General features: G+C 50.7%; 1 protein-coding gene across 1 annotated transcript in view; it reads right to left on the bottom strand.

Moving 5' to 3' along the window:
- The window catches only part of TMPRSS9 (transmembrane serine protease 9), a 27,281-nt gene extending 16,660 nt beyond the window's left edge, over positions 1-10,621 (bottom strand). Inside the window, exons 1-6 of the mRNA XM_049788250.1 lie at positions 10,501-10,621; positions 4,611-4,742; positions 3,707-3,767; positions 3,388-3,571; positions 2,696-2,735; positions 1,093-1,206 (exon numbers count right to left, since the gene is read on the bottom strand). Of these exons, the coding sequence (XP_049644207.1) occupies positions 1,093-1,206; positions 2,696-2,735; positions 3,388-3,571; positions 3,707-3,767; positions 4,611-4,742; positions 10,501-10,621 (652 nt within the window). The remainder of the gene's footprint in view (positions 1-1,092; positions 1,207-2,695; positions 2,736-3,387; positions 3,572-3,706; positions 3,768-4,610; positions 4,743-10,500) is intronic.
- Between the last annotated feature and the right edge of the window lie 4,113 nt (positions 10,622-14,734).

The following is a 14,734-nucleotide window of genomic DNA, read 5'->3' as shown; positions in this document are numbered from 1 at the left end:
TTTCTCTGTGTGTGATGGTACATGCATATGTGTGTATGTGTGCGTGTGTGCATATGCATACATGTGTGTCTATTTACTTTTTATGACTTTTTGGGCCACATCCAGTGCTGCTCAGCCCTGGTGGGTTAAGGGATGAATCCCTATGGAATGCAGGGTATCAAACCCGGGTCGGCTGCATGAAAGGCAAATTTCCTCTATGCTGTGCTACCTCTTCAGCCCCTCATGGTTTCTCTTATTCCCTCATGCTCCTGTTTCCCTATGAATTTGGGATTCATTGGAGAAGTGCAGAGTTTTTTGGGAGGAGGGGCAAACCCAGTGATGTTAAGGCCTTACTCCTGGTCTGTACTCAAGAATCACTCTTAGGGGGCTGGAGAGATAGCACAGCAACGTTTGCCTTGCAAGCAGCTGATGCAGGGCCTAAGGTGGTTGGTTCGAGTCCTGGCGTCCCATATGGTCCCCCAAGCCAGGAGTGATTTCTGAGCACATAGCCAGGAGTAACCCCCAAGTGCCACTGGGTGTACCCAAAAAACAACAACAACAAAAAAATCACTCTTATTGGTGCTTAGAGGACCATATAGGAATCAAACTTGGGTAGGCTGACGGCAAGACCAGAATCCTCCCTGATGTACTATCACTTGGCCCCCATAATTTTGGAGGGCCACATCTGGGGTTGCTCAGGGCTAACTCTTGGCTCTATGCTCAATGGGTCACTCATGATGGTATTCGGAGAACCCTGTGGGATGTCGAGGATCAAACCCAGGTTGGCTGTGTGCAAGGCAAAGCACCCTCCTTGCTGTGCAACCTCCCCAACCGCTCTGCTCCCTTTTGGGTAATGGTTCAATGATGCCCTGGCAGAGTCTATGGAGGTCCCATGAGGTGTTTCGTGGTCCACCACTGGCCTTGGGATGTCCTGCCATTGGCTAAGCCTTGTCTGTCTGTTCCACACTTCTTGGCTTTCCTCCCTTGGGTTTTGGCCCCGAGGTGCACCTCCCCTGTGCCCCTCCCTCTGCCCAGCTCACAGGTTCTGGGTGGCATGTGCAGTGCCTGAGGGGCCAGCCCAGAGGAGCCCCACCCCCAACCCCAGCAGCTGACCACAGCGAGTCTCATCTGAGCCGTCCACACAGTCCACGCTGTCGTCACACTCAGGGTTCACTTTGCTCACGCACTGGTTGTTCTGGCAGGAAAAGGCATTCCCAGGACAGCGGCCTATGGACAGACAGACAGACAGACAGACAGACGGACGGACGGACAGATGGACAGAGAGATGGGCCCTGTGGGGACCCCCACTGCCCCACCCCTTCCCAGCAGCTCAGGGGTCCCCTGATCCTCTTCAGTGAAACGCCCACAGTCTGGACATGCATGTCCACACATTGATACACTCAATATGCATGTACACATGGTAGGCGCACATGCGTGTCTGCAGAGATATGTCCATGTGGGCATTTATATACATGGTATACACACATATGAAGTTATCTGTATGTATGTCTTTTTTGTGTGAGCTTTTTGTTTTTATTTTGGGGTATTTTTGGGGAGATTACACCTATGCTATGCTCAGGGGTTACTCCTGGCTCTGCACTCAGGGATCACTTTTGACAGTGCTCGGGGGACATTATGAGATGTCAGGGACCAAATTCAGGTTGGCTACATGCTAAGCAAACACCCTATACCCACTGTGCAATTTCTCGTGGCCCCTCAAGGCAAATGCCGCTGTGCTATCTCTCTGGCCCACTCTTTTTTTTTTTAATTAATTAATTAATTTATTTATTTTGGTTTTTGGGCCACACCCGGCGCTCAGGGGGTTTACTCCTGGCTATCTGCTCAGAAATAGCTCTGGCAGGCACGGGGGGACCATATGGGACTCTGGGATTCGAACCAACCACCTTAGGTCCTGGGTCGGTCTGCTTGCAAGGCAAATGCCTCTGTGCTATCTCTCCGGCCCTTTTTTTTCTTTTTTAAAAATGATTTTAGGGGACCGGAGAGATAGCATGGAGGTAAGGCGTTTGCCTTTCATGCAGAAGGTCATTGGTTTAAATCCCGGCGTCCCGTATGGTCCCCTGAGCATGTCAGGAGCGATTTCTGAGCATGGAGCGATTTCTGAGCATGGAGCCAGGAGTAATCCCTGAGCACTGTCGGGTGTGACCCAAAAACAAAAACAAAACAAAAAAAAAACAAAAGAAAAAAAGATTTATGCTATGGCCCAACTGTGCTCAGGGGGTTCCTCCTGGCTCTGAGCTCAAGGATCCTTCCTATTGGGGCTCAGGGAACGCTTTGGAGCAATGGTGATCGAACCCAGATTGTCCATGTGCAAGACAATTGCCCCCCCACCTACTCTACTCAATATTATTCCAGCTCCACCTATTTGCATGTTTTTGTATGTGAATTCACATGTGTGGATACGTACATGGTGTCTCTGAATTCAAATAATCTATATGTATGTTATTGTAAGTGTATATTATATTATATCCGATAACCTGTATACATGTAGTCTATGTAGATATACTTATGTGCAGCATATTGTGTATGTATGTTGGAGTCACAAGGTTACATAGGTCTTGTGTGCTATGGATACTCTGTATGATGGTGGTACACATGTGAGCATGTGTGTACACAGGATGTGCCTTGTAGAGACATGCACAGTTCTTCTAGAAGCCCCTCTGAGGCCGATGGGCAGTGGTTGCAGAGAGCAACATACCTGATTTTAGTTCACGCTCTGCCCACAAACACTTCATGGCCTCCTGCAGGAACAACAGTGAAGAGACAGAAAAGTCCTCCATGAGCAAAGCTGCATCTCAGAGCCATTTACACCCCAACCGAAGGCACTGGAGGAAACCCCAAAGACTTTCTCTTCATCCAATTCACCAGGCCCCCACATGACAGCAGAGAAGCAGCACAGCTGTTAGTTACCCTGAAAGTTCCATCAGCCAGCCCAGATATTCAGGGTACCAAAGACCCTAACACTCAGGGCGAAGTGAATCAAGGTCACCCACATCCCAGAGGGCAAGGTCAAGTTGCCCCGGAGTTCTGATAGCACTTTGGCTCATAAAACACGCCCATTGTAACTGGAGTGACAAATGTTGGCTGTGGTTTCTAGTCTAACAAATCATCAAACTAGAGCCTGGGGCGAACCTGGCCTTCAAGTAATAAATTTGTCAATAAAACTTTATTGGCACCCTGGCCACACCCCACTCATCACGGTCAACCTCATAAAGATATGGCAGGAGATGGAAATATGGGCACTTTGGCCCTTTACAGGAAAAGGTTGCCATTTGCCTGGTCTCCTGCTGAGCATGAACCGAAAGTCTTTCAAGAAATACAAATTGGGGCATGGCTCCCTTCTGCCCAACTGATTGGTGTCCTCAGCCTCCTTCTCTGGGTGTCTGTGACCAACTCACCTATTAACTCAGCGGACAAGATGGTGCCATAGGTGCCCAAGGGAAGGCCGTGATCCTGCAGTCGTGCTCGCAGTCCCTGCTGTAACAGCTTCTCTTCCAGGTCTCGGTTCAGCCCCCCAACAGCTGGGAGCAGAAAGTGCATCTGGAACTGCACCAACACACTGGCATTTCCTGGACTGCAGGGAGAACAAGAGGCCCTGGAGAGTGGGGCTCCTTTTGTTTCCAGAACTTTCTAGAAGCTTCCCAGAAGTTTCCAGAATGTATCAGGGTTTGGCCTAGGTTCAGTACCCTGCTGGAAGCTCCCAACTCACCTGTAGCTGAGCACTGTGCAGCCCACACAGCGAGCCTCCAGTTCGGTCTTCCGGAAGGCTGCTAACAAACTATGACAGAAACCACAGGCAGCAAATGGGGTACAACACCCTGGGCTCAGGGACATACTCCTGCGGACTGAGAAAGAGGAGCTGGAGGATGGGGGAGACCAAAGTAAACAGCTCCTCTCATACTCAACACTGGGAGCGGGGGCAATGGCAGAAAAGGAGGGATATGTAGGTTATTCCTATAGAAAGGACATGGCCTACCTAAGTTTAATCTTTGCACCCATATGGTCCCTGAGCACCCCCAGGGGTCACTCCTGCACATAAAGCTATGAGTAGATCCTAGGACTGTTGGGTATGGCCCGGGAACCTCCAAATGAACAAATAAAAGTGCACAACCATTTGACGATGGTCTTACTACATGGACAGGGTTATGCTAATATCACCTCTTGTTCCAGAATGTTCTTTCACCCCCAAGGAAGCATACAAGTGTAGTTGCAAGGTCTAGTCTTCAGCCTTTACTGCTAAGCATGCTGGGTACAGCATCCATGCCAGCCATGCCAGCAATGCCATCCACAGCTTTTTGGAGGGGAGGTTATTTCTTTTGGGGGGGTCACATCCAGCAGTGCTCAGGGGTTATTGCTGGCTCTGCACTCAGAAACCACTCCTGACAGGCTTGGGGTATGTACAATATGGGATGCCTGGGATCGAACCTGGGTCCCTCCCGGGTTGGCTGCATGCAAGGCAAAAACTGCTGTGCTATCCTCTGGCCCGACCATCCACAGCTTTACCACTGTTCACTCCACCCCTTAGAGTCTTAGGGACACCCTGTCCCCCTATCCTTCTAGAATTCTGGCTGGCACCTTTCCCTCCACCCATCCACCCCTGCCCCCTGCCCCACTCACCAGAGCTTGCAGTGCAGGGTTCAGTGCATTGCGGTAGTCGGAGTCACCCCGCTGCAGACTTTGGCTGTACTGGATTCCCCGCAGCTCGGCCACGTGCTGTAGGGCCACGCGCTGTGTAGACAGGGCGGCTGCGGAGGGGGGACCCCCACCCCATGAATGGGCCACACCCCAGACTTCCCAATTCAACTCCCCTCCCTGGGCAAAGGGATCCAACACCCTCAGACCATCCCCTATGCCTATGCCTATTTCCGAAGACCACTTGTCTATAAGGGCCCGAGCAAATTCCGGACCAGACACAACCCCAACACCCTTTGCTCAGGAAGGATTGTGGGGGGACCCCATGTGGGTAAAGGTCAGGGTGAACAGGCACTAGTGGGGGGGGAGCCTTAGCGGGATTTTCAGGCCCCAGTTTCTCTCGCTGAAGGGTGATATGGGTCACACTCAGTGCTCGGCATTACTCCTGGCTCAGTGCTCAGGAAATAGAAAGCAATTTGGGATGGAGCCAGGAAGGGCTGTGTGCACTATTCTTCTTGCTCATGATTTCCTTGATATTTAGGGGGATGTTGAGCTTTAACAGTGGTTCTGGGGGTCACCGGGTCTGCATGTACTAGTTGGGGTGTGCCTTAAAGTACTGGGGATTCCCCGGGGCTGTTACATGCTGGGAACTGCTCCCTGCCTTTGAGCTGGCCCAGCTTTACATGTCCATTTATTTCTCTCCCTCCTTTTATTTTATTTTGGTTTTTAGGTCACACCCAGCTGCACTCGGGGATTCCACCTAGCTCTACGCTCAGAAATCGCTCCTGGCAGGCTCAGGGGACCATATGGGATGCCGGGATTCAAACCACTGTCCTTCTGCATGTAAGATAAATGCCCTACCTCTATGCTATCTCTCAGCCTCTTCCCTCCTTTTCTTTTCTTTTTTTTCTTGTTGTTTGTTTGTTTTTCCTAGTCACACTCATCGATGCTCAGGATTCACTCCTGGCTCTGCACTCAGGAATCACTCCTGGCAGTGCTCAGGGAACTATATAGGATGGTGAGATAGAACCGGGCTTGTAGCATGCAGTCAAACCCTTACCTGCTCTATCTGCTGACTATCACCCTGGCCCCCTTTCTCTTCTCTTCCTTCTTTCCTTTTTTGTTTTTTAGTTTAGTTTTGTTTTTGTTTTTGGGCCACATCTGGCAGCACTCAGATGACTATCTGCTCAGAAATAGCTCCTGGCAGGCACGGGGGACCACATGGGACGCCAGGATTCGAACCAACCCACCCTTAGTCCTGGATCAGCTGCTTGCAAGGCAAACGCCGCTATGCTATCTCTCCGCCCTCCTTCCTTCTTTCCTTTCTACTCTTTCTCCTTCCTTCCTTCCTTCCTTCCTTCCTTCCTTCCTTCCTTCCTTCCTTCCTTCCTTCCTTCCTTTCTTCCTTCCTTCCTTAGGTCCTGGGTCAGCTGCTTGCAAGGCAAACGCCGCTATGCTATCTCTCCGGCCCTCCTTCCTTCTTTCCTTTCTACTCTTTCTCCTTCCTTCCTTCCTTCCTTCCTTCCTTCCTTCCTTCCTTCCTTCCTTCCTTCCTTCCTTCCTTCCTTCCTTCCTTCCTTCCTTCCTTCCTTCCTTCCTTCCTTCCTTAGGTCCTGGGTCAGCTGCTTGCAAGGCAAACGCCGCTATGCTATCTCTCCGGCCCTCCTTCCTTCTTTCCTTTCTACTCTTTCTCCTTCCTTCCTTTCCTTCCTTCCTTCCTTCCTTCGCTTCCTTCCTTCCTTCTTCCTTCCTCTTTCTTTCTTTCTTCTTTCTTTCTTTTCTTTCCTTTCTTTCTTTCTTTCTTTCCTTTCCTTTCCTTCCTTCCTTCCTTCCTTCCTTCCTTCCTTCCTTCCTTCCTTCCTTCCTTCCTTCCTTCCTTCCTTCCTTCCTTCCTTCTCTCTCTCTCTCTCTCTCTCTCTCTTTCTTTCTATTCTTTCTTTCTATCTTTCTTTTCTTTTCTTATCTTTTTTTCTTTCTTTCTTCTTTCTTCTTTCTTTCTTTCTTTCTTTTTGCTTTTGGGCCACATCCAGCAGCATTTGGGGGTTACTCCTGGCTCCGTGCTCAGAAATTACTCCTGGCAGGTTCAGGCGAACCTAAGGGATGCAGAAGATCAAACTTAGGCCAGTCACAGCTAGGTAAAAGCCCTGCGATAGATCTGGGGTTGGCCACATGCAAGGCAAGCACCTGAAATCATTGAACTCTCTCTTTTTCAGTGAAAATGAAAAATAATTTTTTCTTTTGGAGGGGTGGTTATTCCTGATTCTGCACTCAGAAATCACTCCTGGAGGTGCTTGTGGAATGATACTGGATGCTAGAAATCGAACTTGGCTGGAGTAGGTGCAAAGCAAATGTCCAAGCTGCTTTACTATCTCTCTGGCCTCTGAAAATAATTTTTAGACTCCTTGAGTTGTTTTGTTTTGTTTTGTTTTTAACAAGAGGTTTTGTTTTGTTTTGTTTCTGGGCCACACCCACGGGTTACTCCTGGCTCTACGCTCAGAAATCGCTCCCAGCAAGCTCGGGGGTCCACATGGGATGCTAAGGTTCGAACCCAGGTCCGTCCTGGGTCAGCCTCGTGCAAGGCAAACACCCTATCGCTGTGCTATCACTCTGGCTCTGCCCTGCCTTTCTGAGTGCAAGGACTCGGGGGTTCAGAGTACCCCCCACATTTGTGCTCATACATTCACAAAACATGAAATCATATGATGCATATACGTGTACACACGTGCTTACTAACACATGAACTGTGTGAGCGCAGTCACACATACACAACCACACACACACGTATGCAAAGTGCCCAACCACACACCTGCACACACAGGGACCTAGGCAACACATAGCTGTACATGTGTACACAGAGGTACATTGCACGCCATGCAAACATATGCAAATGTCATGTGCTCACACACGTGCGCATATGCACGTAACACACAGCGCACATGCGCACACAGAGACACATATGTACCTCCTGAACACAAGGTCACTGATTTGCCTGCACTTTCTCCTGTAGCCAACAGAGGGCGCGCCTCGGTCACACTAGATTAAGAACTGCTCTTTTTTTTTTTTTCCCTGGTTTTTTTTTTGGGGGGTGGGGGGTCACACCCGGCAGCGCTCAGGGGCTATTCCTGGCTCTACTCTCAGAAATCGCTCCTGGCAGGCTCGGGGGACCATATGGGATCTCGGGATTCAAACCACTGTCCTTCGGCATGCAAGGCAAATGCCTTACCACCATGCTATCTCTCAGGCCCCTAAAGACTGTTCTAAGCTCTAGGTTTCTGGGCCTTGGGGCTCAGGGCTCACTCTTGGCTCTGCACTCAAGGGTCAACCCTGGCAGGCTCAAAAGACCACATGGGATGTCAGGAATGGGCCTGGATTAACCATGTGCAAAGCAAACAACCTCCCTGCTCTATATTATTGCTATACTTTATCACGCACTAAATAAAAAAGAAAAAATATAAGAGGATTTATAAAAAATTAAAAAATATTATGGCCAGAAAAAATATTGGGGGCCACAGCTGGCAATTCTCAGGGCTTAGTCCTGGCTCTATGCTCAGAGACCATTCCTGACAGGTTAGGGGACACTATGGGATGCCAGGGATTCAACTCTGGTCTGCCCCAGGCAAGTCAAATCCCCTCCTGGCTCTGCTATCACTTTGGCTCTATGGAAAAAAAAAAAAAAACTCCAGTAAGGCCTTGCACATGGCTGACCTCTCATGGCAAAAAAACATATTATGAAATGAATTAGGGCCAGAGTGATAACAGCAGGTTGGGAGTGCGCCTTGCAAGTAGGTGACCCCGGTTTGATCCCCGGCATCCCATAGGGCACCCTAAATCCTAGCAGGAGTGATTCCTGATTAAAGAACCAAGAGTCAGTGCTGAGTATTGCCAGATGTGGTCTTGGCAATAAATAAAACACAATTGGGAATAGACTCAATTGTCCACATAATTCTAAATGAGGGGGCCAGAGAGATAGCATGGAAGTTTAAGGTGTTTGCCTTACATGCAGAAGGACGGCGGTTCAAATCCCAGCATTTCATATGGTCCCCGAGCCTGCTGGGGGCGATTTCTGAGCATAGAGCCAGGAGTAGCCCCTGAGCGCTGCCGGGTGTGACCCAAAAACCAAAAACCAAAAAAAAAAGAATTCTAAATGAGAAGCCAGCATGTGCATATGGTGAGAGCGTCTCCCACACATATAGGCTTCCTCTTTTTTTTTTTTTTTTTGTTTTTTTTTTTTGGTTTTTGGGCCACACCCGTTTGACGCTCAGGGGTTACTCCTGGCTATGTGCTCAGAAATCGCCCCTGGCTTGGGGGGACCATATGGGACGCCGGGGGATCGAACCGCAGTCCTGATCCTTGGCTAGCGCTTGCAAGGCAGACACCTTACTTCCAGCGCCACCTACCCGGCCCCTTTTTTTTGGTTTTTGAGTCACAGCTGCTTAGGGGTTACTCCTGCATTCAGAAATTGCTCCTGGGGCCCGGAGAGATAGCACAGTGGTGTTTGCCTTGCAAGCAGCCGATCCAGGACCAAAGGTGGTTGGTTCAAATTCTGGTGTCCCATATGGTCCCCCGTGCCTGCCAGGAGCTATTTCTGAGCGGACAGCCAGGAGGAACCCCTGAGCACCGCCGGGTGTGACCCAAAAACCAAAAAAAAAAAAAAAAAAAAGAAGTTGCTCCTGGCAGGCTCGGGGAATCATCTGAGATGTTGGGAATCGAACCCAGGTCTGTCCTGTGTTGGCCACATGCAAGGCAAATGCCCTACCTCTGTGTTATAGCTCCAGCCCCACATATTGGCTTCCAGATAGCCTGAACATCACTCCATTTCAAGCTTATGAGCTCTACTCTGAGGGTCTAGAAAAGCCAGGGCTTCTGACCGTCTTGCTTTTCTTTAGTAGCTTTTGGACAATACCTGAGGATGCTCATGAATCACTCCTGACAGGCTCAGGAGACCCATGGGATGCTGGGCATTGAACCTGGGTTGCCTGCATGCAAGGCAAATGCCCTCCCCACTGCTATCACCCACTGCCCCCCATCTTGTTTTTTTTTTTTTTTGGTTTTTGGGCCACACCCGGTAACGCTCAGGGGTTACTCCTGGCTATGCGCTCAGAAGTCGCTCCTGGCTTGGGGGACCATATGGGACGCCGGGGGATCGAACCGCGGTCCGTCTCCTAGGCTAGCGCAGGTAAGGCAGGCACCTTACCTCCAGCGCCACCGCCCGGCCCCCCATCTTGTTTTTTAAGCCCGTGTCTCTCTATCATTGTCTTGGAGCCAAGATTTATTTCTACTCTATGTGTGATCCTGGAGACTCAGATGACAATGTAGCATCACTTTTTTTGTTTGTTTTGTTTTGTTGTTTTTTTTTTTTTTTTTTTTTTGGTTTTTGGGCCACACCCGGCAGTGCTCAGGGGTTACTCCTGGCTGTCTGCTCAGAAATAGCTCCTGGCAGGCACGGGGGACCATATGGGACACTGGGATTCGAACCAACCACCTTTGGTCCTGGATTGGCTGCTTGCAAGGCAAACGCCGCTGTGCTATCTCTCCGGGCCTATAGCATCACTTTTTATCTGAAATGATACCTCGGGGGTTAAGGAGAGGGAGCATGCAGGAAGAACTCAGGGGCTGAGCACAGGCTTTGCATGCAAGAGAGCCAGGTTTCATCCCCCTTTGCTGCATGGTCTACTGGGCACTGCTGGGTGCAGCACCCCCCAACCCAAATCTGAATGAGTTCCATGCAAACACAAGCCATCACCAATGGTGGTTGGAGGGAAAAGAAGCAACTTTTCCACAGTCTCTGACTGTGCAAACAAGGTTTGGGGCCTTAGAGATAGTACAGTGGGGAAGATGCCAACCCAGGTTCAATCTCATGGTGCCACTTACCCACAAGGATTCCCAGTGTGAAAAGGACAGCGCCTGTGGCCAGTGCAGCAGTCACCACCTCCCGGCAGCCCACCCTGGATTGTTCCTTGGCAGCTCCAGGACCAAGCTGCGACTGTCCCATGGCTGGTGTCTGCATAGTACCTGGAGGGGCAGGAAAGAATTCAGGGGGAAGGTTCCCCATCCCCAGTACCTCACAGTACCCAAAGCCATCCTGGACTCTTGTGGGCAGAGGCCTGCAAGTTCCCCACAGGACTGGGGGCCATGACAGGGAAAAATCTTTGAGATTGAGGATCCTGCAAGCAGATAGCCTGGAAAGGGCTTCTATCTCCAAAGCCCAGAGTTTTGTTTTGTTTTGTTTTGTTTTGGGCTATTTTGGGGGAGTCACACCTGGCAGCACTCAGGGGTTACTCCTGGCTCTTCGCTCAGAAATCACTCCTGTCAGGCACAGGGGACCATGTGGGAGGCCGGGATTCGAACCACCATCCTTCCGCAATCAAGGCAAATGCCCTACCTCCATGCTATCTCTTCGGCCCAATACCGTTGGGGTTGTTTTGTTTATTGGGGTCACACCCAGCCACGCTCAGGGGTCACTCCTGGCTCTACGCTCAGAAATCGCTCCTGGCAAGCTCGGGGGACCATATGGGATGCCGGGATTCGAACTATTGTCCTTCTGCATGCAAGGCAAATGCCCCACTTCCATGCTATCTCTCCAGCCCCTTGTTTGTTTGTTTTTTTGTTTTGTTTTTTTGTTTTGTTTTGGTTTGGTTTGGTTTTGGGGCCACACTCAGTGACGCTCAAGGGTTACTCCTGGGTATGTGCTCAGAAATCACTCCTGGCTTGGGGGACCATATGGGAGACTGCGAACTATCCTAGGTCAGCGCATGTGAGGCAAACACCCTACCACCACTACACTGCACTACAAAGCTCAGAATTTAAACCTCAGAATGTGGTTGGAGCAATAGGACAGTGGGAGGGCATTTGCTTTGCATGCAGTCAAGTCAGGTTCTATCCTCAGTTTCCCATATGGTCCCCCAATCACTGCTAGGATTGATGTCTGAACACAGCGCCAGGAGTAATCCCTGAGCATCACCAAGGGTGGTCCAAATAACTTTTGGGGGGGGGGGGTTGGTATTTAAGGTCCTACCTAGTGGCACTCAGTTGTTCCTTCTGTCTCTCTGAGATGCTGAGGATCGAACCGGGGTTGGCCGCTTGCAAAGAAAACACCATCCCCGGGGACGGTGAGGTGGCGCTAGAGGTAAGGTGTTTGCCTTGCAAGCACTAGCCAAGGATCAGGACCATGGTTCGATCCCTCGGTGTTCCATATGGTCCCCCCAAGCCAGGGGAAATTTCTGAGCACTTAACCAGGAATAACCCCTGAGCACCAAATGGGTGTGGCCCAAAAAAACAAAAACAAAAAAAGAAAAGAAAACACCCTTCCCACTGTGCTACTGCTCTGGCTCAAAAAAATCTTTTTTAAATGACCTATTTGGGCCCCAGACACATTTCCAAGAGTGGAAAAACATGCAATGTTAGGGCCCCTGGTCCCACCCCAGGATCTGAGCACCCAGAATGAATGACCTCAAAACACAGATCGAGGTGTAGACCCCACCCCAACCTGCACCTACTGGAGTGGCCCCAACCCCAAATCAAACCTCAAGCCATCCACAGAGATCTTATTTGATGGTTAAGCTGCAAACCGCTCCCTCTTTTCCCAGGGAGCTGGTAGGTGAGGCTTCAAGGTTCCAGTCAGTGGGGGAGGGTCTGGGGGGTCCCCCAAACTAGAGACAGTGAGAAAGTGGAGAACATTCCATCCTTTCTCCACCCCCTGCGCAGAATACTTTCAAAGGACACAAGGGAATCTCTAAGAATCGCTCCATGAAATGTTTGCTTGGGGACAAAGACAGCGAAAGATTCATTTCTGCCCCTTGCACACTGCGCCCATTCACGCCCCCGCTCCCCTGCACCCCACGAGGCTCTGAGGATCCCAGTGTCCCAGCGACTGTCTTGTCATCACCTCCACTGGCGCCCAGCAGGGACCCCAGTGCTATTCAGCCACAGAGATAGAAGCGCCATTCATTCAGATTATTCCCCGAGCAGGACCAGGTCTGGCTGCTCTGTGCTGGGATGGGGGTGGGGTGGGGTGTGGGCCCCAACTCTGCAGGTTCTGAGGGAGACCCAAGGTACCTCTGAGCTGCAGAGTCAGGACCCAAAAAAAAATCAATTCACAGTCAGCAGGAGATAGAGAGCACAGTGGGGAGGGTGCTTTTGACCAGGGTTCGATTCCTAGCAGCTTCTAGGGTTCCCAGAATCACCAGGGGTGATTCCTGAGCACAGAGCCAAGAGTCAATCCTGAGCCCACTGGGTGTGGCTCAAAAACAACAACAAAGAAATAAAGTTGTAGGAGCCTTACTTCATGACATTATTCTCACCATGCCCTGTGCAAACATTTCTGCATAATCTAGGGGGATTTGGGGCTATACTCTGGGATGCTCAAGGTCTGTTCCTGGCTCTATGCTCAGAAGTGACCACTGAGAGTGTTCAGGGGGTTGAACCATGTCAAAGGTCAGTGGTTGGCACCCTAAACTTCCTCCATAAGACCCCAACTCCAGCACAATTGTGTGTGTATGTGTGTGTGTGTGTGGTTTTTACTTTTTTAGCCACACCTGACAGTGTGCAGGGCTAACTCCTGGCTTTACCATCCTGGCCAGAATTGGGAGACCATCTGGGGTTCGAGGGATTGAAATCTAGGCTAGCTACATATAAGGTAAAATATCCTCCAAGCACCACCTGGGGGTGATTCCTGAGTGTGGAGCCAGGAGTAATCCCTGAGCATCAACAGGTGTGGCCCCCAAAACCAACAAAAGTACCAAGTTGAGGGGCCAGCGTGGTGGCGCTAGAGGTTAGGTGTCTGCCATGCAAGCACTAACCTAGGACGAACATCGGACCTCGGACCGAAGTTCGATCCCCCGGTGTCCCATATGGTCCCCCAAGCCAGGAGTGACTTCTGAGCGCATAGCCAGGAGCAGGAGTAACCCCTGAGCGTCACCAGGTGTGGGCCCCCCCCCAAAATAAAAGTACCAAGTTGAATAAGCCAGAAGTAGCCAAAAAAAGTATCTGAGAGGAGGAGAATGGACAGAAGTGGGGGGTAGTGGTGCCAGCAATCAAAACCAGGACTCATGTTCCCCCTTTAGCACTGAACCACCTCCTAGCAAAAAGGGAAGAAAGGGGGCAGAAGGAAGCCAAGAGAAGGAAGCCAAAAGGTTAGATATTTTCCTCGTAGTTGGCCAAACATGGTTCAATATCCAGCACTAAAGAGGTTCTCCTAGCATCCCTTAGGAGTGACCCCGGATCATGGAGCCAAGAGGAAGCCTGTGTGGCCCACCCTACCTCCCCCATTCTACCTCACACTGCCTCTGCAAAATGACCAGACACACACATTCTGTGTACACACAGATGCACAGAAATTCTGGAAATAAAAATAGCAGCTCTTAGAAACCACTTCTCAGTTTTCACAGTGTATAGCTCTCGAAAAGGCCTGGAAATTGTTCTTGTGTTGGTTGGCAGTGCCTGGGGAACAGGCAGTGCTGGGGGGGTGGGGGTCAAACCCAGGATCTCACACAGGCAAGGCAAGTGCTTTGACACTGAGCTCCGATCCCCAGCCCCAGGTCATTGTGAGGTTGTGTGAACCAGAATTAAGATCCTGAGTGCAGGGGCCGGGCGGTGGCGCTAAAGGTAAGGCGCCTGCCTTGCCTGCGCTAGCCTTGGACGGACCGCGGTTCGATCCCCCGGCGTCCCATATGGTCCCCCAAGCCAGGAGCGACTTCTGAGCGCATAGCCAGGAGTAACCCCTGAGCGTTACCGGGTGTGGCCCAAAAAGATCCTGAGTGCAAAAAGAGAAATCAAAAGAGGATCTGGGGGGCTGGAGAAATAGCACACTGGTAGGGTGTTTGCCTTGTATACAGCCGATTCAAGACAGATGGTGGTTCAAATCCCGGCATCCCATATGGTCCCCCATGCCTGCCAGGAGCTATTTCTGAGCGCAGAACCAGGAGGAACCCCTGAGCACCTCCAGGTGTGACCCCAAAACCAAAAAAAGAGGGGGGGCTGGAGCATTAGCACAGTGGGTGGGGTGCTAGCCTTGCACTCAGCTGACCTGGGTTCCATTTCTGGCATCCCATATGATCCCTAGAGCACAACCAGGAGTCATTTCTGAGTGCAGAGTTGGGAATAAGCT

This window comes from Suncus etruscus, chromosome 15, assembly GCF_024139225.1.
Source record: "Suncus etruscus isolate mSunEtr1 chromosome 15, mSunEtr1.pri.cur, whole genome shotgun sequence".
Lineage (NCBI taxonomy): Eukaryota > Metazoa > Chordata > Mammalia > Eulipotyphla > Soricidae > Suncus > Suncus etruscus.
Note: the sequence above shows the minus strand (reverse complement) of the source record. Positions and strands in the feature narration are given on the sequence as shown.